This window comes from Gopherus evgoodei, chromosome 13 (genome assembly GCF_007399415.2).
Source record: "Gopherus evgoodei ecotype Sinaloan lineage chromosome 13, rGopEvg1_v1.p, whole genome shotgun sequence".
In the NCBI taxonomy this organism is placed as follows: Eukaryota; Metazoa; Chordata; order Testudines; family Testudinidae; genus Gopherus; species Gopherus evgoodei.
In genome coordinates, this window is record NC_044334.1 from 1,069,994 (window position 1) to 1,096,010 (window position 26,017).

The 26,017-nt window shown below is 42.1% G+C and overlaps 1 protein-coding gene across 1 annotated transcript in view; it reads left to right on the top strand.

The window, feature by feature from the left end:
• MN1 (MN1 proto-oncogene, transcriptional regulator) overlaps positions 1-21,267 on the top strand; it is a 47,840-nt gene extending 26,573 nt beyond the window's left edge. The window contains exon 2 of the mRNA XM_030583168.1: positions 16,417-21,267. Coding sequence (XP_030439028.1) covers positions 16,417-16,601 — 185 coding nt within the window. The 3' untranslated portion in view covers positions 16,602-21,267. The remainder of the gene's footprint in view (positions 1-16,416) is intronic.
• The last annotated feature ends 4,750 nt before the right edge of the window (positions 21,268-26,017 follow it).

A 26,017-nucleotide genomic window follows, 5' to 3' on the forward strand; every position in this document is an offset into this window, starting at 1 on the left:
CACAAATATGCCTGTGCAGCTTAACCCAGACTCTTCACACAAATGGTCATCACCTCATGGCACTCGAAGAGCTGAGTTGCACAAGGTTCATGGGAGCTATAGCCTTTGCCTGTGGCAGTTGTGTATTGCAGTCTCTTGTGATTGTGAATTATGGGAATGTCAGAGGCGCCTACAGGAGTTGCAGGCAGAACTGGGGAAAACATTGAGAGGTGTGGGAGGGACTGAAAGGAAATCCAGAAACACGTGGAAAACTTTTCTTCAGTAGCCAGTGGACTCTAGAGACACCTGCTCTAATGATTAGAATAAACATTGTGCCCAACTCTTCCAGGCCTGGGAGATGTGCAGTACTACAGGAAAGGAACAATGGATACTAATGTGATTCATTTTTACTCTAGGTTAATATGAGCTCATTTAATTTGTGTCCTAAAACTAAGCAGCCACAAACTCCCTTGAAAGGAGTCTCTCACCTTTCCCTTCAGTTTACTTAAGAAAGTAGTGATTTCAATATGTAATGTGCAGGATTCACAGTCTCCTACTTAGCGTTGCCATATCTGCATTTCCAGCAATTATGTAGAAGCTGCTGTATGAATCTGGGGAGAATAAGCTGAAATGTACATTTCTCTCTGTGCATAATGACCATTTATTCGTTGCTGTTACCAACTCCATTAATACACTCACTTCCCTTGCCAGTATGAGTGGGCATTTTAATGCTATTTTTGGAAGCTCATTCTGTGCACGGAAGCCCATGTTAGACTGAAGGTAATATTAGTACTTTTGACCTGTGTGCCCTCAAGATGAAATGAGCTGCAGCAAAGCTTACCAAAATGATACCACCGGTTATAGAATGAACTGACTGTTAAAGTAAATATTGCTCTTTCAGTTACCATTTTCTGGCTGGTGTTAGTGGTTATGGCTATGCTCTAGCCTGCAGGCCAGAGTTCACAAGCCAGCACTGGGCCCTTTTTTAATTTCACACATATTAAAGTAATTTAATAACCAAAAAAAGCACACAATTTGATAAAATCTGTTTTCAGGCCTATGCTTCATTCATAGGACAGCCTTCTTAAAGTTGTTTAAAGCTTTTCAGTGAGTAATAACTTGCTTTCAAAAATGTGGCACTGTTGGTGGTTGGTTGGTAGGTGGCTCCTGGGGGAGGGCAGGGGGCTGTGAAGTAGAGTCAAGTGCATGGAAATTGAAGGCATTAGTCATCATTAATAGGCTTAGCTTCTTGTTAAATGTCAAGGTGGCAATTTAAAGCAGTGTATTTAAACATAGTTTCACTCAATTTCAGTCTGTCCTGAAATAATGCTAAGCAGCCTCTGGGAACTGGTTTCAGTTAAATGAACCAATGTTTAACAATTCTTTTCTAGCCTTGGTGGGGTCTGAAAAATTCCACCCTGAATCTTATGGAAGTCTGTAGATTTTCTCTGAGTTCTGGGATATCATGAGATGGAATTCACTGGGTTTGGATTGGTGTGGAAAGTTGCCATGTAGTGATTTGTTTTGGAAGCACCTAGGGAATACAAGGCAAAGTTACAAATGTTGGATGCAAAAGTCAGCATCCCATCTGTTCTGGGTACACAGGTTGTAATGTAAAATGGGCTCAAAATATTTAAACTGCAAGTGAGTGAAGTAAACCAACAGCACGGGAAACATCTTTCCAGTCAGCCAGTATTCACTGCAACCGTGGAGTTGACCTCTCCTCTCTGCCTTAAATACAGGAGTGGCTAGGTGACTGAGGCTCCCTGAAAACATAGTTGTCCTGATCTGTGCGCACAGCCAACAACCCCAGTTCAGGATGCAAGCATAAGAGGAGGTGTGTGTGTGTGTGTGTGTGTGTGTGTGTGTGCGCGCTCACGATAGACTTCCTGCCAAGCTGATGTAAGACCCTGGGCTTAATTTCCTTTTCTGTGTCCCTAAGTGAGAACATTTGGAGAACTTGAAATGCAAGACACTAAAAGTCGACAGATTAGAGACAATTTTTTCTTTGCCTTTGTCCAGTCCTGGCCCCCTTTCAGAACAGCAGCAATTTTGGAGTTCCTTCCAGGGAGTCATGGACAGTAAAGAGGAGATGGTGCTTTGTGTGAAAGCTTGCTTCCCAAAACTTGGAGCTGTTAGGGAAGGTGGCAGTGTTTCATCGGAGGGGCTGTGCAACTCATAAACACCCATCTATTCTTTATGAACGGCAGCTTCTTCTGTGAGTTGCAGGTATGTTATTAGTGTAGACAGTGGTATCCATTCTTATCAATAATAGGTTTACACAAATGAGGTTTCATGCCTCCCCAAAGTGAGTCGTCAAAAAAGTCTTTATTCCCTGTTCTTTGGCACTTTCAGTTCTATGGTGAAGGGAGGCATTGGGAAATAACTCAGAGCTCCCTGTGGGTTTAGTGGCCTCTGGTATGACATAAATGGCAGTGTACAATTGAATCAACAGAAATGGGGCATATTCTAATTTCTAGACTGTCACTTGTGTTCTCCTAGGACTGTACAAAAGTGATTTAGTCTCTGGGGGTGTTCTTTTGAGAAGGATGTCATAACTTGGACCCAGAAGAAGATTCTAACTGTATGAAGCTCTTTTGCAAATTCAGGCCTGTATTCAAGAAAAGTACGGAATGTCTCCAAGGGTCTGTTCTCATGTGGGAGCAGATAAATGCTTGACCTCTTGTTCAGGAGACCTACAATGATGTAGGTAAAGGAAAATGAGTTTTGTTCTAGGTTGTTCAGTTTTTAGTGAACATCACAGAGTTAGCCACAATTTACCAGTTCAGGAAAAGGCCAGGATTAGAAGCAAGTGCATGTTAGCAGAGATGGTTTGTTGGAGCTGTGGAGCAGGTTTGTCTGAATTGTCTCTGGCTTTGCCACACAGCTTTTATTTCATGAGCACTAAAATCTCCCAAATTAGCCCTGAAGAGAGGGCAGAAAGAGCTTTTCTGTGGGAGTTGCATATGATGCAGTAAAGACTTTGTGTTAAATTGAGAAGAGGACCCGGGGGCAGTCAGAAAAGAAGAACGATATCCGTTAAAATCTGGCCATTGTCACCTAAGGGGAAGCAGAAGCTTGTCCTGTTCCAAGGAAGGAAACTGAATTTTCTCCAGAATTCCAGACCTTTCAAATCCAGCCCTGTGGATGTGTTGCTTCTCAGGGAGCCACGTAGTTAGGAGAGAAATAATGTAATAACTTCCATGGAAATAAGTAGGTGGAGGCTTTCACTCTTGCTGGGCAGTGGGGGAGTGTGTTCGGACAGGGAGGAGCCTTTCACCCTTCCCTGCTAGGTGTTGGGGATTTCTGTGCCTTTTCCAGTGATCTTGATAAAAAGAACAAATCTGCTTAAACTGCGTCTCTCCCTCTTCCTTACCCCTCCTCTCCCCCACACCCTTCTCTCTGCCTACTCATGGTCACACTGTGCTGTAAGCTGACTGCCGCCTCCACTGACAGTACAAGTCATTCGCTACCAGGTGCTGCACGCACTGTCTCTGGGCATAATGTTAGTGCCTGAATGTGCATCCAAGAGACATGCCCCCTTTTGTGCACGCTGGGGCTTTTAAAGTGGGAGATTGTGAAATGACTCCAGCCCGTGGTGAGGGAGGTAATGACTTGCTGTTAACTCTGCCACGCACTCTCAGGATCTCTTTCCTCTTCCTGCCATTCCTCGTGGAAATACAAAGAAAACAGAAGTTAAGAATAAAATAAAAATTCATATTTGCAGCAAGTGTTTCACTGTGTTCTGTTGCCTAACTTCTGGGCAGGCAGCGAGGATTAGCAGAGCCCCTTGCCAGCTCTGACTGCTTAAAGCAAAATAAACATCTTTGCAACATGGTCTGATACTTGCTCCCTTTAGAATTGCATGCACCTCCAATTAGTCATCCTGTCCACAGAAAGGAGTCAGGGAAGATTAGAGGATGCTTGCCAGATTTGACAAGCTGACAAGGAAGTGGTGCACTGATGCAACATGAAGGGTAAATAGGTGATGTCCCCACACTGGGGAGCGGTGGTGGTGGTCCTTGCTTTTCTCTCTCTCCTAGGTGAGTGATGTCTCTTCTAGCTGAGGCAAAGTCTAATGCTTTAATGAGCAAAGCTTTTCAGTCTTTGTTGTGGGATATATTAGTGGTCTAGGACAATGCTCTGTTTTAGGCACACAACTTTGACTACAGAACCTTTCTTTCTTTGTGAGAAAAGGCTTCTTCAGTGTCACTCTGCTGGTTATAAAAATTCTTAGGTTAGGTCTCTAATAAATCCATGGGCTGGCCAAACCAAACGAGTTCTTAAAATGTTAATGATGAAGATGTGGCCCATACATTGCAGTTGAGGAGTTCTGTGCATGCCATTCCTGGGCAACAAAGAAGAAATCGCCTAATCCATATTTAAACTGCATATAATTATGAGTCATAGGCTTTATCCGCTCATCTGAGCAACCACAGAAACCTCATCTTTTTCTTTAATTTTATTCATATGTAGATTAAACAGTAAGTAAAAAGAATGTTCCACATATACTTGTTTTATTGGTTTTAAATCAGAAGTATAGATTGCACAAGTTGCAAAAAAAAGATGGAAGCAAAAAACCATACTAGGGAGAATAGGTCAGTGGTGGAACAGATTACACTTGTGGCAGCAGAGTGCTTGGTGCTGTACAGAGTCCAGAGCAAAACACAGTTCCTGTTCTAAGGTGTTTAGTCACAATAGACAGTCCAGTGCATGAACACAATGTGCTGGGGGTGGGGGGGTGGTGGATTTATCACACTGTTTTTTAAAAATAAATCTCATGTTATATTTCATCGTATTTATAGATGAAAGTGGAAAAAATAGCATATACTTCTTCTCTTAAGGCTCAAGAAAATATTTTGTCCAACAGTTTATAAGCATTAGGTTAGTGAGCAGTTAAGTAGCTCATTTGTTTACAAACATGAACAGACTGATTCTGTTTTACATTTCAATTCTAAGAGTAAATTGATCTAGAGAGACTAAATCCAATGTGTAGATAAACATGAAATGTTTTCAGATGTTTTTCTTGAAAACTGAAAAAGATTGTTCTGTAGCGTGCACAGATGCAGAGCCATGTGCCTGAACCAATATGTCAAACTGTCATGTGGGAGATTTGGTGAAAAACATCTTGTCCTAAGGGAATAATTTTAAACACCCTATGTAGGGTTGTAGTCCATAAGAGATCATTATTGAAATCTAGTCCCTCTTAGACTAGTTTGGCCCTTACTTAACAGGCTCAAAATGAACAAAAGCCCATTAATGTAGCCTTTGAGTTGTTCTGGAATAGTAGGAGGAAACTGATCTTTGATCAGGGAGTACCGGATTTTGAACCAAAACATCTGATTTAGCCTTAACAAGATCAGTAGCAATTTGAGAGCTTCATGCTTGGCTAGTCATTGAGGGCGTGCTGCTGTGCACTGGGCCCACGCTGTGCTGGGTAGATGGGACTCTGGGGCAGCCAAGGAGCAGTAGCAGCGTCTTTGTCAGAGCCTTTGAAGCAATGTAAGGGACAAGCCCTGAGGCAAGTAGCCATTCCAGGGATCTTCACCTCCTGTTTGTCACTTTAATCTCGCAGTAATGCTGCAATGTAGAGTGGAACCCATTCCAAACCAGACCGTTACCAGACTGTGATCGTACGCTCTCTCTCACTCCTTGTCTGCATCTCTGTCCCCCCTCCTTTTTGTTGTTGGCAAAATTAGAGAAATGACACAGGCAGGACTCCATATTCCGAGGAGCTTAAACTCTCATTGCCTTTATACAGCATCTCATATTGCTTTAGCTATGAGCTCCCCTAATTAACCTCACCTTTGGTGTGGGGATATGTAATATATGTTCTACCAGAGCAGGTGGAGATATGTTTTAATGGAATTAGAGTTTCTGGAAATGAAGTCAGGGCACATCTTTGGTTGAGTGGTACCATCCAACTGAATAGAATAGGTGTTTATTTTTAAAATGTCTTTTATGTAGCATCTTCATGTGCAGAAGCTTCATGGAGAAGTTGTGGGTTGAAGAGAAAGAGAGAAGATGGAAGCTCTAAAGAAAGGATGTGGTTCATTGCCTCATTAGAAAAAAAGGTGTGCTTTTCCTAGTGTGGATGACGCATTTTGTCATTTTCACACCGGACATGTGTAGTGAGTTTGCTGCTCGAGATGAAACCTGGGCTTCTCCATAGTATATATATTAACTTGACCTGCTCACTCATGTGAAAGCTACTGTCTTGTCCACACTAGGATTTTACCTTGTGTTAGCTAACACACAGTTACAAAATACAGCTCCTCTTTTAGTCTGGACGCAATGCTAGACGGCCCAGGAGAAGCAAAAGAGCAACTTCCTAAATGTGTAGGATCCTGGCGAATGGGTGTATCTGAGGTATGAAAAGGGCTGCATGAAGTATGCTGTTATAAAGCCTCAAAAGATCAGGGTTTACAACTTGGCCATAAAGAGTGTCTGGGCTGAAGCTTGGTGTGTAGTCTTTTTGATAAATTTTATTATTAAAATATGTACTCTCTCTCATCCCTTTGCTTACTGATGCTATGTGTATACATCCTTCTCTGCCTTCATTTGGTTGTCAGTCCTGAAAATGCCATTTTGTTAGTTGAAGAATGCAAACATGGGAAAAGATAGGAAGAAAAATGTGATATTTCTGTTCCTTCATTGATTGAGCATGATTTTGAGGCTATGCCTACGCTGTGCCACAGTGCGGACTGTAGGGCAGAGCCCTGCCTGGGCAGTGGGACTATTTTTTAATCCTGCTCCTGCCCTGAAATACCTACACCCGCATTGTTTCTTGCATTTTTATCCCATTTCCACCTGCAAAAACCTTAGATTTCACGAGAGACTGATTCCCTTATGCTACTAAAAAACAAAGTCAGTTAATATATTATATATAAAAAAGAAATTCAGACATAATTTTTACCACTAAAAGAATAAAACAGATTTTGCTTAAAATACCTCCTGTTATAATAGACATCAAATCTTTTTCTATCCCTCACTTAAATTTAAGTATTAAGTTTTGAAGTGTTTTCCACAAATTACCATAGTCTGTCTCCCCTCCCTCCGCTTCTTCCCCCCAATCCCGCCAGAACAAAGTGTGTTTTTTACCTGCTCCTGTTGTTATGGCAGCAGGTCCTGCGGAACCCACAGTATCCCATTCCTGTGGCAGTTGCACTCTGACTGCTCTGTGTAGACACTGCTGGTACAAATGTTAAGGTACCTAGTTTATATTAACATAGTCCTCTTTCAGACAGTGTAGACAAGCCCTTAGAATGTGTGTGAATATTCATCACTTCATAAAAAAAAGTCTTCAGTGAATGTTCTGAAATACTTGCTTAAAATTTGCAGTTTGGACAAATATCTCTGTCAATAAACAAGTTAACCAGAATATTTGTTGAAAACAAGCACATGTGCTTGTGAACGTAGTCAGGCTTCATTCATTTAAATGATTGCAAATAATTTTTTTGTAGTGTTTACCCCGGTCTTCAGATGTTGTGTCTGGCTTTTGGAAAGATCTGTGTGCAAGTTGAGGATAATAATTGTCCATGTTAACTTCCAGGGCATTTAGTGTTTGGTGCAGGAATTTTCTCCATCGTGTACAATGTGGTAGTATTGGCCTGCGTGCGTGCGTGCGTGTGTATGTGTAATTTTTTTCATCTTCCTCTGAAGCACCAGATGCTGGATGCTGTTATATGCAGGATAATGGGTTTGATGGGACATGTGTGTTCCTCCTTACTATCCTCTGAACATTTTCCCAATGTTAAACTTGGCATTTGCAATAACTCTGCATGGTAGGTTTAGAATTATCAGAGCTTTTCCCCATTCCCCCTTCAGGTGAGAGAGCTGGAGGACCCTAGCTGCAGCCAGAGGCAAAATGATCACCTGAGCCCTGCAGTTGTGTCTCCCCCAGACGTAAAGGGCTAGAGACCTGGAGAATATGCTTGGAAGTGCTCCTTTGAAAGGGTAAATGCAGGCTGGGAACTCAGCAGGTGGTCGCGAAGCAGGTAGCTCTTAGGTACGGGCTGAGTGCCCACTGAGGATCTGGATGGAAGAGAGCGGGACATTTCTAGAAAGGAAGTTGGTATGCTATCGACTTGACCTCATCTTGCTTTTCTTTTGTTTTGCTCTGATGTCATGCTGATGCAGTACATATCCAGACTCCTTTTTGGACACTAATTGCTTCATTTGGTTGAGGTATGGCACCTTACTCTGCACACATAATGTATCTTAAACATTTCAGTTTTTTTCTGTAGTTGAACATCGACCAACAAGAGATGATCATTTTCAAGTGGCATGTCCTACAAATCAGTTTTTTTTCCTTCGCACCCATCCCAGGTTCTAACATACAATAAATGTCACTGTTGAGCAGGGAGTCTCCCAACACAGTTGCCAGGGATCCAACAGGCAACACAGCTCTGTTGATGCCAGGGTAACAATCCCATTGCTTTTATGAAGAACTTTTACAGCTTTCTTGCAGTCGTTTTCATAGGATTAGTTTATTTTTTAAATATAACTCCTGTGTGAAAAGCATCTTTAAAATTCTTTGCTTACAGAAAGTTAGGTGCACACTGTAATTGACCATCGTTTATCCTGAAATTGGCCACTCTGAGGCAGTGAAAGGCTGATGACAGCATATTGCTTTATCTGATTAATTTTAACCTGCTGAGTCCCATCAGTCTCTGCTAACACCCCCCCTCAGGATTGAGCGTGCATTGCATAAAGCAGGTGGTGTGATGTGGCGTGGTTAGTTTTAAGTGAGGCAATGAAATGCTGGGGCAGGCCTAGTGACACAGATTTGCTGAGGCTGCATTGTTGTTTTGGGACAAGTGTCGTAGTAGAGTTTGCGATGTTACGCATCAAGTGGAACAGACGCCCTTCCATTTTCAACACAGAGCAGGATTCCCACAGGAAAATATTTGCTTGCTGATTTTTAAAATATTGCTGTTTTTATCAAGGAAAAATCTATATTTAAAAAGCCCCAAACACACAGAAGACCCCGTATGTGAACTTTCACCCCATAAATTGCTATTGAATTGACTCTTGTCCCCTGAGGCCCATCTGCAGCACTCGCCGTCTTCTCTGCCACACCTGGTATTTAAGGTGACCAGGTGTCCTGATTTTATAGGGACAGTCCCAATATATGGGACTTTGTCTTGTACAGGCGCCTGTTACCCCTCACCCCCATCCCGATTTTTCATACTTGCTGTCTGGTCACCCTGCTGGTATTAGATCTATATCATATTCAGTGTCTAACGAAAGAGCAGCCAGTGCCAGCTAACTCCGTTTACTACCCATCTAGATGATGCCTATAAATGATACTTCACCAGTTTAGGGCTTTACTTACTTGAGTAGCCGCACTTCAGTCAATGACTTACATTCGTCTCTGGTGTAACTTCCCTGGGACTGCTTATGTGAGGAGGGGAGCAGAATTTTGTCCTTATTGCTTTGTCAGGGGCTGACTTTGACACACTGAGAATGAAAAAGTCTGTATTGATTTAAACAAACATAAGTGAACCTCCATAGCTATCCCTTTGCCAACAGAGATACACTTCCTCTTTTTTTCCCCTCCAGCAGAGGAAGAATTCTGCTGTCAAACCGATCACAAAGCACTGGCTTTTCCTGTACTGAGACCAGTGTGTCCTGCACTTAAAGGGAGACCTAAATAGAAAAAAAAATTCAGGTCCTGTGTATTATGTAATAGGCATGAACTAGACATAGTTGAAAAAAATAGATTTTTCTATTTGATCCTTTTTTATTCCTCTGTTGCCTCAAGAAGGTTTTTTATTTTAACCCAACATTGCAAAAGTGTTTATAATTTGGGCAAATCATTAAATAAAAAAAAATCATTTTTTAATGTTCCTAAAAGAAACCTGAGTCCTTGCCTTGTAGTTTTCTTGGAGTGCCAACGTCTTAGTATTCTGGATTCCACCTGATAGGCTTTGCAATTGATGTAGTTAATAATAAATCCTGAAGCTGCTGTTTGCTATTCTTTGGCCTGGACAGAGTGTGGCTTTGGCATGGCCCATGCTGCAGGATGCCTGAGGTGGGCCAACTCCACAGCAGATGAGTGACTGTTGTGCACGTGGCAGGGGTTGGGTGTCCAGAGTGAGGTAACTCGTCCTGTTGTAACTGTTCAGGGAAGCTATATTTTTGGGAGAGGGTCGGAGAATCACCAACTGGGGAAAAACCGTCACTCAGCTCTTCCTGACCTTGAAAGGAGGTATGCTTTGTCTCTTCTTTTAACCAAATTGGCTCTCGGGTGATTTCGTTATAAATAAGTTTCTATCAGGAGAGGAGAAGCAGGGGTACATCAGTGACAGGAGGCGACATAAAACACCCGCTGATGACCACTGCTAAAAACAGAGTCTATCTTTGAGTGCCCTTTATTCTCTGTTTATCTCCTGCTCTCAGCAGTTCCTGCTATTTCCCCATGCTTTTCCTTCCTTGTGGCCATCCATCCTTCATTCAGATCCTCATAAGACTTGTCTTTACCGGGATACCTACAGGAAATAAATCAACCAAGCATTTTTTAAAAGGAAAAATCAATCATGCTTTGTGCACATCTTGTTGAATACCCACATTGCCTGGATTATTGCCTTGCTCACTGTCTCTTTTCCTGCGCCTTCACTCCTCCAGCTTGATGCCTGTTTCAGTCCATGTCTCTTATGATGGGGAGGGGAGGACTAGCACAACTCTGGGTGTTCAGTGAATAAATAATTTTTACAGCTCTGTAAATTACAAGGCACTCTGACCGGCATCAGTGTTTAGAAAACCTCAGCATCTTTGACCTAATTATACTTTTTGTTTATTATCACAGCAGAGAGTGAGGATGTCTCATTCTAGCTTAGAAATTCAAATTGAAAACACCAATATGCTAGGCAGGCAGCCCTGTAATATTGTTTTGTGTTGCCTTTACAAATTATCATACTGAGAGAGCACCTCGCTAAGGAGGTATCTAAGTCACTGATCCAAAACAAAGCTCACATTATTTTCTTGTATAAAGGCTACATAGAGTGTCACTGTCCCCAATTCTGACCTATTTCTCCATGTTGTGTAGTGATCCTGTAAGAGTGAGAATAATCCAGCATTAAAAGCATTTTCAGTTTTAAATCGGGTACTGTCAGATTGTGTTGGGATTTTTTTTTATGATTAATGTAAAATTGATATCCTCATGATTTTGTAACAATTCAGATCCTCTTCATATATGGTTGATTTAGGAGCAGGTTAAATGAGGGAACTTTAACTTGCTCCATGACATGTAATAAGCTAATACTAGTTAAGCGTATGGAATACAAGTGAGAGATAGTGGGGGAAAGCCTTAATAGAGTTCAACATTCACACCAGTTTTCTGACCTTCTCATCATTACTCATGCAAAGGGGATAGTGTGGGATTTCAAATGGGACTTTGCTCTGAGTTATATGTAAAGGTTTATACAGATCCCTGCTTCCTAAAGGAAGAGGCTTTCCTATCTGCTGTTGATAGTTATGTTTTGTTTTGGAGAATGGTCATTTGATTCAAGCTCTGTGGTGACCCTGAGCATTGGCTGGCATTTGGGTAGCAAGTGGGTGTGTTGTGGTTACGACTAATAACCCAAAGAGAATTCTTGTAACTAATGTAATGGGGTCATAGAAGCAGTGAAATTCCATGTTGTTGTGAAGGTCCAGCAGTCTCTGCTGGCATGCTGTTCACGTGTGTTACTCATGCTGCTGCTGCTGTGTGTGTGTGTGTGTGTGTGTGTGTGTGTGTGTGTGTGTGTGTGTAAATGCTGGGTGAAGTTGTCAAATGTGAGAGAAAATGAAGACTGCCAGCCTAGATTTGGTTTTTAGCCTGCATTTGTAATGTAAAGTACAGGGTGGGTTTTTGAGCTTGAACTCTGCAAGGCATCCTTGCAGGGGCTGGAAAGGACCTTCCAAGCCAACTAGTTCATTCTTCCTCTCTCAGGTCTCAAGTAAATTTAAAGCTGGAGTGATGCCAGAAGTCACCTCCTGTTCAGGAGCTGGTATGCCTGTAATGGAAGGTGAAATGGAATGAAATTAATCTGCCCTCTTCCCACTCCCCATGTCTGGCAATTGAATTTTGACCCAGGTGTGAATATGTAATTCATTTTCTTTTCAATGACTGTCAGCTGAATTTTAGGAAGCTTGTTATTTAATCAGTGTGCTGGGCTGTCTCCAGATAAAATCAAATGAATAAGCCACTCCTTTCTGTTTCTGCACGCCGAGGCCACATATAAACTCTGTTGGGTCAGCCCAGCTCTAGTAGTTGAAACCTCAGGGTTAGTGCTTTGTTTCTCTGATGGCAGGGCTCTGCAAATAAGGGATGGGAGGCAGTGCAATTTGGCTGTTAAGCACCTTGTGTAACTGCAAGCCAGCCCTCATCTGGTCCTTTGGGGGAGCTGCCTCGTAACAGGCTTCAGTGGAGAGTTAAAGGGCACTTGTATCTTGGGATGGGAATAAAAATGTAAAAACTGAAAGATGATGGATTGCAGGATTAGCTGTGATTTCCTCCAGAAAACAGAATCTTTGGCTGTCTTACTACAGAGTCCACATATGTTCTAACTGCAGTGGCTTTTCTAAATTAAAATGTAACTCATATTGTGCATTGTCCTGGGTTTTACAGCTAGCAATCTGAACTTCTCTATGAGGCAAATAGTTTTAAATAATAATTAGAGTTCTAAGACTCCTAAATGAATGTAATATTGGGGGGGAAGGAGGAGAGGAAACCAGCACGGCTTTTCTAAAGGAAAATTGTACCTCTCTAATCTGTTAGTATTCAACACAATAAAGCATTTTCAGTTACGTAATTGGCTGAACGAAATGAGACCTAACGCAACCTTGGTATTGCCTTGTTTGTAAGGTGGTAATTTTTGGAGGCCATATGCAGTCTGTTCCAGAACTTCAGGGAGTGCTCCTGGCATCAGTGGAAAGAATCTTTGGTGATAATCAGAAAGCCTGATTCCACTGAAAGCAGGTGTAGTTGTGACCTCAGACGCCTATCAACCAATCACACTGTGGAGCTGGGTGCTGAGAAGAGGGAGAATAGGGCAGTGTTTTTCAAACTGCAGGTCGCGACTCAGTACTGGGTTTTGGAATGTAGGGCACTGGGTCGTGATGGCTCTGGTCAGCACTGCTGACCCCAGGCCATTAAAATTCCCATCGGCGGTACTGCCAGGCTAGTCCCTACCTGTTCTGACACCATGCTGCGCCCCGGAAGTGGCCAGCAGCAGGTCTGGCTCCTAGGGGGAGGGCACAGGGCTCTGTGTGCTGTCCCCATCCCAAGCACTGGCTCTGGAGGGGATGAGGGGTGGGGTGAAGGGTGGGGGATGGTGCCTGTGGGCAAAAGCCACACAGAGCTGCTTGCATGCTTCCGTCTAGGAGCCGGACCTGCTGCTGGCTGCTTCCGAGGCGCAGTGTGGTCCGTGGTGCCAGGACAGGCAGGAAGCCTACCTTAGCATCCCTGCTGTGCCACTGACCAGGAGCTGCCTGTGGTAGCCCTGCACCCCAATCCCCTGCCCTAGTCCTGAGCCCCCCCATACTGGAGCCCCTTCCTGCACCTCAGACCCCTCATCCCAGAGCCTGCACTCGGAGCCCTGACCTGCTCCTGCATCCCAACCCAGTGCCCAATCCCTGAGCCTCCTCCCACACCCTGAACCCCTCATTCCTGGCTCCACCCCGCAGCCCTCACCCCTGCACCCCAACCCTCTGCTCCAGCCCTGAGCCCTTCCCACACTCAACGCCCTCATCCCCAGCTCCATTAGGTCACAGGCATCAACAATTTTCTTCAACTGGATTGCCAGAAAAAAAGTTTGAAAACCACAGGATTAGAGGGAGTGGGGGCTACAGCCTTTTGGGGATGGGAAGATGTGACACAAGGTTAGGGGTTGAGCTAGTTGGAAACTTTCCTGTGGGATGTTTTGTCAGAAAATGCCAATTCATCAAAATTGACATGTTCTGTGGGTATATGCTGATTTCAACAAAATTTTACTTGAAATTATGTAGGTTGGCTGATCCTGCCTCCTAGCTGGCCAGCCAACCTACCAACCAGGAGCTGTTGGTATGGGCCATGAGTTTGGTCTACAGAAGCAGTAAAGTATGAGAGTCTCTAGTTCATTTAGATTTTGAAAAAGTGTTTGACAGAGTCCTGGGCATATGGCTACTAAGGAAACTAAATGGTCACAGGGTCAAATATAAGAGTCTGTTGTGAATTGACTAAGAAACAAAGATAGAAATAATCAATCAATTTTCAGGATGATAAAAGGTTTGGGGGACTACAAATATCTATTTTTAATATAGTTATCGATGGTCTACAAAGCGGGAGAGGTGAGGAATGAGGTGCCAAAATTTGAAGAGACCATAAAATTATTTAGAATAGCCAACACTAGAGAAGGTCGAAGACCAGAGCTAGGCAAATTGGTAGCACAAGAACAGATGAAATTCACTCATGACAAATGCAAGGTAACATGCGTTGGAAGGAATAATTTGTACTATCATATTACTGGGTACTAAACTAGCATTAAGATCTCAGGGAAAAGATGTGGGCAGCACTGTGGACAGCTCTTTAAAATCCTCTTTCTTGTGTATTGGTGATTAAAAAGGGAACAGATTGTTACGGTGAATAAAGCATGTGATAGAAAACATTATAATCCCATTCTATTCTATGCGAGCCCATTTATTAACAAATCTGTAGGATGCCATCACCTGAAATGTGTGTGTTCATTTTTGGTCATCCTATCTTAAAAGGAAAGCAGTAACAGGAGAAGGGACCCACGGACAGGTGGTAAACAAGATTCAAGGATTGTGGTATAATGAAATATGTTGAAAAGACTGTTTTTAGGTCTTTATCATTATTTCAAATACCTCTGCTGAGATAGAGGTATTTAAAATAATGCATGGTGCAGAGGAGATGCATCGGGCATTCCTAATCACCAGTTATTATACAAGAGCAAAACATTATTCAATCAACTTGAAAATCAACACATTTAAAACCAACAAGAGGAAATACTTTCTTTGCACAATGTACAATTAACTTGTGGAACTCACTGCCACAAGATATTAAATCCTGTGATTTGTTTGGACTTGATAAAGTCATTTAATACATAAATAACAAAAACCTTTACAATCATAGAAATAGAGATCTGGGGGGACCTCAAGTGGTCATCTAGTCCATTTACCCCACACTGAGGCAAGACCAAGTATACTTAGCCAATCTCTGAAGGTGTCTGTCTAGCCTGTTCTTAAATACCTCCACTGCTGGAGATCGCACAACCTCCCTTGGTTGCCTGTTCCAGTGCTTAACTGTACTTACAGTTTTGAAAATTTTTACTGATATCTAACCAAGATCTCCATTGCTCCAAACTGAGATGATTACTTCTTGCCCTACCTTGTGTTCATATAGAGGACAGCTGACCACCATCCTCATTATAAGAGTCGTTAAGGACTTTGAAGACTATTACGTCCGCCTTCATTCTTCTTTTCTCTAGTCTAAACATGCCTGTTCTTTCAACCATTCCTCAAAGGTCAGGTTTTCTAAATCTTTGATCATTTTTGTAGCTCTCCTTGGGACTCTTTCCAGTTTCTTGACTGCTTTCTTAAAATATGGTGCCTAAAACTGGACAGAGTACTCCAGGTGAGGCCTCACTAGTCTTATGCAGAACAGAACAGTTACCTCCTGTGTCTTGCATAGGATGCTCCTGTTAATACATTACATTACATACAGTTACGTCAGACAGGAAAAAAATACAAGGGCTGTAAACTCTCATGACTGAAGGATATAAATCTAATGATGAAGGTTAGGAAGAAACTTCCTTTAAGGGCAGCTTACTATGTCAGTATCGATGATGGGGTTTCTAGCGCCTTCCTAACTGGCCACAGTTGCTGATAGTAAACGGGACTAGCAATGTGTACCTTCATATATGTAGAGTCCTGCTGTAAGTCAGGAGTGGCAGAAGGTCCCTAAAAGTGGGGGGGGGGGCACTAGCGCCTAAGCCATGGCCCTACCCCCAGCTGCCCCTTCCCCCGAGGCTTCCCCCCCATGCCGCCACTTCACCCCCAAGACAGCTCCACCCACTCGCTCCTCTCTGTCCCTCACCCTGTTGCTCGCCTTTACGGCTGTTAAGAAGTAGGAGGGCATAGCCCTCTGTTCCCCTCTGTTCTGGCACCCCTGCTGTAAACCCCTACAAACAGAGCACTACTGAATAATAAAACTTGTGTTGAGTTACTGAGAGAAGCAAGAGTTTCATCTTCTGTAGGCCAGGCATGTCCCCTCCCTTCATGGTCAGTGCTGCAGCTGGATTGTTTTGATTCCAGTTCTCTCTGTCTCCTGTATTTGATTGATCACAGAAGTATTCAGTGAACTGTGTTCCTTTTTCTTTGCTGCTGTTTTAAATTTGTAAGTGGTTATGTTGCACAGACCTTTATAATAATCTCTCTATTAACCCTTTCCAGCCCACGACCTTCCCCAGAACAAGACCTCAGCTGCGGCGCAGACTGGCAGCCATTTGCAATGCCTCTCGGTCCACTGCACGGATGACATGGGCGAGTCGAAGGGCCGGACTGCGGTGCCGACATGGAGATCCCTGCACTCAGACATCTCCAACAGATTTGGGACTTTTGTGGCTGCCCTGACTTGAACAAAAGGAAATTATTTTTTTCTCTCAATTTTAAAGGGCCGCTACTTCTACGTGGACTATTTTTCTAGGTTGGTACCTGCTTAGTGGCATATGGACTGGAAAGGGTTAATTTAAAGTAAACCTCAATTTTTTTAATCTTCTGCCACAGTATGTTACCAGTGTTAACCCTTCTGCAGTTAGCACACTTTTGTTTAAGATTTTCCTGTTAGATCATTTCCCCCATTATTCCGTGATCTTGGCATACGTTTATAGATGAGGCCTTTTCCTTTCATCTCAACGTATGTCCAAGTAGTGTGTCATAATAAGACAGACACTTCTCCTTCTTTTTGTTTTTTCTTCTTTTTTTTTTTTGCCCCACCCCCTCCTCCGCTTTGTTCAGTGCTTATTAAAATGGAAATCCTGAAGAATGGCAGTTCAGGAATAAATGCCGGTTGAAGTGAAATTGTCATCATATTATATATTGACACCAAGCTTTCGTCAGTCACAACCAAACCAAACCAAACAATTAATGCTCTATTAAGTATTCAGTCTGTGATTTTTGTCTCTCCTGAGATAATTTATTTTTTATTATCAAGAATACATTCAGCCTTCATATCTGCTGTTAAGTGGAAACAACTATTCAGTTTATTTGCTGACTTGAAGCCCACATATAGAGTGTTATTCTGAACAATAGGGCCTGGAGCAGTGAAGCCTGGTTGACCAAACGTGTTTTAAAAAAAATTGAAACTGCTAGTTAAAGCATTTTAATCCCTTCTCCACCAAGGGCCAAGGTTTGAGTGGGATTCCTTACACCCTTCTTTCTCTTACTAGGGAGGCTTGGGGAGTGCAGATCACCTCCAGGACACAGTGTGTATCTAAAGTCCCCACATCTTTAATTTTGCTCCCAGAAGAAGGGAAGTTTAAATACCACATTATCTCTATAACGGTTGAAGCAGGGGCTCCTTTTAAGGAAAATCACATACCAAACACCGTTTGTACTGTACTCTTCCTGTGAAACAACTTCCTGGTTACGTGAATGTAAAAAAGCTCTGATTCCTTGACATGAGGAACTCCCCTGTGCTAGGCTAAATTTAAATCCGCCATCCAGCCGTTACTTAGGCCTTGTCAACACTACCACTTATGTTAGCAAAACTTACGTCGCTCAGAGGTGTGAAAAAAACACCCCCTGGACGACATAAGTTTCGCCAGCATAAGTGACAGTGTGCACAGTGCAATGTCAGTGGGAGAGCTTCCCCTGCGGACACAGTTACTGCTGCTTGTTGGGGGTGGTTTAGTTATGTTGACGGGAGAACTCTCTACCATCGGCACAGAGTAGCTATGTGGGAGATCTTACAGTGGCACAGATAATGGTTGCCACACTTCTTATTTCCCTCGAGGCCCAGCCCCCTTCTTTGCCTCTTCTCCCCCCTTCCCCCCCTCCAAGATACCTCCCCCTGTTGCTCACTGGATCATCTCCACCTCTCACCGCACCCCACCCCACCCACCAGCTAGGCTCCCTCTGCTCCCGGGCTGGGACAGGAGCTGCTGCAGCCTGACAAGGAGCTTGTCTGCAGGTAGGAACGGCCTCAGCTGAGCGGGGGCTGGCAGGAGTTAATGACTCGGCACCTCCCCTTGCCCTGCGGTAACTGGATTGTTGGTGTCTGGTCAGTACATCTGACCAGACGCTGCCAGGTCCCTTTTTCAACCAGACTTTCCGGTTGAAAACCAGGCACCTAGCAACCGGACACAGAAGCCAAAAGCCGCACTGCGTGGGTAAAACCTGGGTGGGTGGCAACCCCAGTGCAGCTGCATCGATACAGCTGTGCCACTGTAAGCTCTCTAGTGTAGATGTAGCCTTAAATGACCAAAGTTAGTCACAAGTCAGCACTGAAGCAAAGGCGTCATTTTTTGGCTAAAGAAGAAGGTGCCTCAGATTGCTGGTAAAGTTTTTAGTGTAGCTGCTTGTCCCCTTTTTCCACAGCAGGGCTTTGGTGCCATTACTCCAAGTGCTACCCTTTAATGTATGTCACTGCGAATGTTGAATATGTGAGATAAGGCATTTTCAGGAGTGGAACCAAGCATGAAGCTGGGAAATTTGGTACATATCAGTACGTACTGGTGGGTATCCTTTTCATTCTAGCCAGTCCTCACATTTGTGCACCTGTATGTCAGAGATTAGCATTCTCTAAACTGCCCAGGGTGCTGGTGGAGCCTAAAGTAGATCCCATAATTCCTGCTGGTAAAGACAGTTTCTTTTTGACGTTTGTCGTGTTTTAAGGACAGTATTATTAGATACATACAATAAAAGGAAACCATTCTTTCCTGCCCTTCACAGATAATACTCATCAGGACAGAAAGCTGGAAACAAATGAGCTAAAAACAAAAATTAAAAGATGATCGGACACTGGTGTGGTTTTACGTAACGTTATCTATAATCTGCGTAGCCTCTGCTTACAGTAGGACTAAACGCTCCCACCGTTCTTCAGATGTGTTCAGTCCAGTGATGCTGGAACAGTTTTTATAGTGGGGGTGCTGAAGGTGGAAACCATGTATTTGGGTGGTTGTTACTATTTCAAGCCAGTGGGTGTGGCAGCACCCCTGTTTCCAGCACTCAGTCTCCTCCACTCCTTTGTGGTTACTAAGACCGCTGGAGGATTAGATCATAGCTGTGAAATAAAGGACTGAAACACCATGGTTATTTATCACTTGCTTCATGGATTCACAGTGTGCCCCTTTTTGAGAGTTGGTGTTCAGAGGTCTGTCTTGAATTTATCTTGGATGGTCGCATTGGGCCATTGGTTTTTAAGCAGAGTTCTGTATTGATACCACTGGGGAGGGAATTGTGCTTAAAAACTCATGCTATATTGTGGTACTGAAATCTTTCAATCATGCTGTTTCAAAACTCTCAACATATTAAATGATGTTACAGATGGTATTTAACTTGTCACGTTCTCCTAGCTCTCTTATTTGGAACAAGCTCTCATTGGCCTTACGTGGATTTATTTTCCAGTTGTGTAACTGCTTACTGAGTTGACTTGGGTGAATTTTTTTTTAAACTAGGAAATTATAATAAGGGTCCTTGAGTTTTAGTTGTTCTTTGTTTCAGAATTTAGAAAACATCCCTGATTTTGAGAAACTTTTAATCTTTTTTTAGAAAGATTTTATTGACGCTGGAACGGTTACTGGAAATACGGCGTTTGCCCCTGCTATAATTTGGTGAATATGGAGTTAGCTTGTATTCACGACACTTGGCTGGATCCAGATGAAAGGCTCAAATCTTCTACCCTTCACCTACTCTAAATAACATTGTATGAGGTAATATATATCCCGATGTAACAATTGTTACCCAGCTTCACTTTGGAGAACACGCCCCAACCCAAGAAAGCACAGTTTAAGTCCCAGTTCCACAGAGTACTTAATTTTAAATATAAGTAATTCCATCTCTAGTCATCAAAGCACTTATGCATGTGCTTTCCTTGAGGCACGTGTTTCTCTCATTAGCTTTAATGGAATTTAAGCCAAGTTTTAAAAAAAAGTAGGAGGGGGAGGAAATTTGGTTCGGTCTGCGGAACTGCCTGTTTATTTATCACAACTGTTTGGACAATACTACAGATCTGCTTAACCTTTTTGGTAGCTTTGTTCCATCCACCATGTCTCCCTGGCTTGTAAATGGCTTATTCTCACCTTAACTGAGGGACAGAATGCCAGCTGCCTAATAGTAATTATTGAGGTGATACCAGCACATTGCAGTGGGATTTCAGGGTGCCTATTTGCAAAATTCTGGTGGAATAAGGTGTATGCATTTATTGACCAGGTCAGTGTTTGTTACTAAGTTTTTGTCACCTGTAATAAGTTTCCTGTCCAGCTTCTCCATTGATTTGATGACAAGTGCGCTGATTTTTTTAAACATATACGAAATATCAGCAAAGCAGTAGATTATAAAAAAAAATAGTTTCTGGAATAATACTTGTCTTCATTTTTAAAATGCTTTGAGAGCTAAAGATGAAAAATGCTGTGTGAGAGCTAGGTATCACTAGATCTCTATTTTATAGGGCAGGAAAGCTACAGGGTGGAGAGTGACTTGAGATGAGTCCCAGAGCTGGGACTGTAACACTGTTCTCCTAACTCCTAGTCCAGTGTAGTACCCATTGGCCTATCTGCTTCTTCAGTATAATTTTAAAATTCCTGCCTTTGAGGACAATCTAATCCAATAAGTAATGAAATTCAGTGAATTGCAAATGCTGCAAAAGTGGCTGCATAAAGACAAAAAAAAAGTTTAAAGTGCATCTGCATATTTTGAAAGACTTCATGGGGGTAAAAACAGTAGTTTTATGGTAAATATGCATTTATCATGTGTACAAGTTTCATTTCGTGTTGCAAACAGCTGCCTGAAATAATATGGCTTCATACTGCAGTGTCCACTTTGGTCTGCCTGGCATTTTCAGTTGCTGTACACAGGCACGTAGTCTAGGCAGTAGTCTAAGCAGCATTTTAGAAATTAAATCTTTTAGTTCCGACCCCTTGAAGGTAAATTTCTCCCTGCACAGTGTTTGCTGACTTTTTTGATATGTTAAAAGAAATCTCATACTTACACTTCGAGTTTAAGTATAGTAGCATATTGAGCAAAATATCTTTTTTTTTGTTTGTTTTAAGTTATGGGGAGTAATGAATCATCTTTGTCAAAAAAGAATGAATAGGCCTTATTTATTAAATGCTCTTTGGGAGTTTTCCCCAGGTCATGTTCTCATGGGGTTAATATTTCTCTGTTACTATAGTTAAGCTGTTCACTCTCCAGTGACATGAGTTTAGATTCATTTTCATTTAATTAAGGTGAATTTCAGCAAATGTGGAATGATTTCAGGATTAATATGGTATGGTGGGTGGAAGGGAAATAAAAATGAAAATTTTGTCATCTACTTCATTTAGCGAACTACTCTGAAACCTGTATTTAGAGGTGGTTGTTCTAAGGCTAGTTACCTTTCCATCCAGGAAATCAGTTTGAAGGCTTTCTGGCACAACACCAAGGCTAAATGTTCATTAATTCCTTAATGAAGAGCTGTGTAATATGACCACAAGTCTATCTGCTGTAGAGCAAGTCATGTTTGCTCTAATACTAAGAAGAAATAGAATTGGTAAATTTGATTTTTTTTTTTAAAGCTGCAGTGTACCCTTTTCTTCATTTCTAGACTCACAGCTGTTCAGTGGATGGGATATAAGAGCTTAATCCATTCTTATAGAATTGTTTCTCCTTTATTGCTTAAGGCTAATGGACGAAATAGTCTAATTTTGTCTTAGAATTTCTCTATTAAAATTGTTGGTTTGAGTCCATCCGTTCATAGATTTTGATTGATGAAACTGCAGGCTGTGAATTCCGGCAGTTATAACTTTATCACTATTCACTACCCAAGAATATTACAGCTTTAAAACAGCCTTAAGCAAAAGGATGTTATTTCTTTGTACTAAATTTGGTTCATGGATAAGAAAAAAGAATCATAACACTGGTAATCCGTACTGCATAGCAAACTCTTCTGAAAAATGTTATTGCACATGTAAAATATGAAAACTTGACTCTGCTGTGTGTTAGGCAATCCTGTAATCTTTTTTCTCTCTTGTTAAATTCATTTCTTAAATGCTTGGTTGGAAGACTGTGACAATAGCTCATGAAATTGAGTGTTATTTTTCTTTCTTTTTTTAAATATGTAAAGTGCAGTCTTCTGTATTCATGCATATTGTATATATCTGTATATGTTTTACTGAGCAACTAAATAACAATAAATATGATGTTAATGGTGGCTATTGTATATTTCATGCAGTGTTTTAAAATTATTTGAATAGAGTCTTTCCTGAGATTCTTGGGAATTGTGAAATGATGCAGTTCAGATATTGTGAGAGTGAAATCTTTGCTCTGTTGAAGTCAGTTGTAGTTTTGCCATTGACTTCATTGGAGCTAGGATTTCCCTCTGCCTGCCCGATACCCGTTTGTTTTTTTTAGGGTGAAACTTGCTTCCATGTGGAGGCAGGACTAGATGGTGCTGAGGCCATGTGCTGCTCTCTGGACAAGGGTGAATTTCATCCTTGGTGAGTCTTGCCATACTTGACAACATACACATCAAGTTTCCTTCTGTTCACATAGTTTTATTATTCAGCAAGATGTCAGTGCATATAAATCCTTGTTAGAGTTCCTTAGCCAAATTTTGTGCTATTGCAATTCTAAGGATCTTTGATTCTTTTATATCTGACCTGTGTCATATTGGACATACAATTTAGCACAGGTTAGGACTAAATTGGATGATTATCTCTTAGAAAAGTGTTGTTTTTAATCTTTATAATATCTTTCCTGATGTTCCAGGGAGTAGTTCTTTGGCTGGAGCACATTGACAAGCATGGCGTAGACTACTAAATCCACAATAAAGGTGGCTTGTACAGGAAAAAAAATATAAATTTAAGTAATATCAAGTAATATCAAGTCTTATCTTCTCTGTTTTCCAAGGGCTTCCTTGGAGGGCCAGAGAACTGAAGTGTTCTCAGTCAGAGGAGCAGGCGTATTTGATTTTTCACAAACCTAGCTTTTTCTCCAAGTGTTTCTCAGGATTTTGAGTGAAACTGGTGGAAGGAAAAAGCAAGACAGACCAGAATTCTATATGTATGATCAAAATCTCTTCTCCTCTCAGTTCAGGTTTAAACACTTTTATGCTACTATATTCCTATTAGTCTTCCAAAGAGTTCTCCAGCAAAAAAGGGAGAGTGAATACTGGATATTTTCTAATGTGGAAAACAAGCAAAAACCCACGCAACCCCCATAAATATATAATTGGAGTGGGGAACAACTTTTTACATCTTTATACTTATAGCACAGCAACAACAACAAAAAAGTGCAACCAATTTTTTTTCCGTTTGGGAGTAGCTTCAAGAGTGATTTTGGATAATGCTGGAGACAACTCCACAATTTTTTCCAGTTAGCAGCTTAAAAACTCAGAATTTCACTTTTTGGTGAGCAAGTGTGACAGGAGGAACCAGCCACTGTGCCTATGTCTTACCAGGATCTCTTTATGCTTCATTAGGTAGTTAGTAACTCACATAATGCATCTGAGTATCCGTATAACTAAGCTACCAATATAATATGTCCCATAGAAGGCCCTCTAGATTTTTCGTAATCACCTCTATTTTCTGTAAACCAAAGTCCCATCGAAAATGCAAGACTCTCAGCTCAAGTAGAATAGAAAAAACAAAAATTGTATTGAGACCCTCTTCAAGTCATTGTAGTGAGATTGCTTTATTTCTTTTAAAATCTCGCTTGAGTAAATTAAACATGTAATTTACCTGCAAGGATATGTGATCATCTCTCATTGAATTGCTTAGATCCAGGGATCAACAGGGAGAGGGATTTTTTAATCTTACCTGTGAAGATCTCACTATCTTTACAATACTGCATTATGTTAAATCTGGTAATTATGCTTTAAATAGTTTGTAATGCTGAGCTCTTAAAAATCTTGTTCATTTTTATTTTTTGAAACCCTGTTGAGGGTATGAATTTTAATATTCTTCATGACTCTATGGACTCCTATTTCTTGCCATGAAAAGTACAGTCTTGTACTCGCAGAAGGTCCAGGGAAAACATGCAAAGTGGTGAGAAAAAACACACCTTTCACTTCCCTGGTTTTATTAAGATTTTAGTTAATGTGGTTTTAATTTTCTGGTTCATGTGCAGTCTTGAGAGAGAACTCTAGGCAACGTTTCTGGAGTTCTTTCCTTAAAGGTGAAATGAACATGGGATGAAATACATCTTATACTAACTACATTTTCTCCACAGAACCCGATTAAAAAGGTGGATTTGCTGAGCTGCTCCTACAAGCTGTCTGCTCCTTTTTTCTCAAGTCCTTGCTCTATAGGTTCTAAGACTAAATGGGCTTGTCTGTATGTAGGGTTTAATCTGCAGATTTTCAAATTAATCTGCTTTGAAAACATTTGTGTGCGCATGAGGCTGTTCCTTGTAGTTCTGACTCTGCGTTTATTGTGAATTCCGGAGTCCTCTTTCACGGTGAGTTAACTTTGCTGTGAAATGAATTAGTTTGGTCTGTTCAGATGTGTGCACTCCGTGTCTGCCATGCTGAAGGTGCTGAACACTAGGAAGATCGCCTATTGATCTCCTAGAACCTTTCTGAGTAAGGTCATTCTCAGCCTCCTAGTTGCCTGCCTTGCTGTAATGGCACCTAGAGCCAGGTGAGTCTAAAGGAGATGCAGAGAGGATTACATCCAGCTCACCCCAGATTTACTCAGCTAGCCCCTCAGACACCATATAGGCACCTCCAAGCAAATGCCAGACTAGGAACTTAATTCCCAACCCTTTTCCCCCTCAGCCTCCAACACACAACAGCAGTGTCACCCAGCCTGTACCACCTGGTCAGAAATCCCAGCACACGCATCACTGATCATCTCCAAGGTTCTACCCGTTGTTAGTTGCTACCAGTGTGTAGCTCTGCTCTTGTTCGATGATGATAACAGTCGGCTGCATGCGTGTTCCCTCTGTGTGCTGCCCCGGCTCTGCGCAGATCGCTGACACAGCAAACCCTGAGAGAATCCCCAATGACCACAGACTCTAGTAAGGTACAAAGGCACCCAGCCAGGTTTATTGTCAAACGAAGCACAGTAATAGATTCCTATAGACTCTACAGGACATACTATGAATATGTGCCCCCTGGCAGTGGACACAGCTCAGTCAGTGGTGGGACACTCCACTGCCCTCTAGGCTGGACAAAGATGCAGACTCTGGGACCTACTTTTATACCGTTACAGGACAGATTACTCATCCCTCCTGATGTATTGAGGTACAGCCCCTTGGCTCATTAGGTTGCTGTCTCCCCTTTGATCATGTTGTTTCAGACATACAGATCTATCCATCATACTGTCCTGTCTTTAAGATACACCTGCCTGTTCCTTGTTATGTCTATGGAGTGTCCTTGTATCAGGCTGTCCAGGTGCCATGTTGGCACAAGTTCATCTTATTAGCTCTTATGTGTGAACGCACCTGCTTCTAACAACCCTCTTCTCACCAATTTCTGTGAGTGAGGCCTGGCTCTGGCTCACACCCCAGCTTTTGCTTAGCAGTGTCTGGAAGTACTTTGGTTCAGGCTTTAGGCCTCAGACTAGGCCTCTGACACAAGAGTTTGTTTCAGGTCCTCATCTTACTACACACCCAAAACTGGGAAGATTGTCAGGAAATAAAGCCAGAAATGCACGTTTAAAAAATGCTATCAAAGCCTTGCTGCAATATGAACAATAACCACTTGTCATTTTTCAAAATACCCCACCAGTTATGGCACTTGCACTAGTCAGTCCCTTAGGGAGATGGCCATTCTCCACAGCCGTGCACCTGGGACACCTGAAGGAGAGAGAATGGAAAACAGGATGAAATGTTCATGGCCATTGTTACAGAGTGC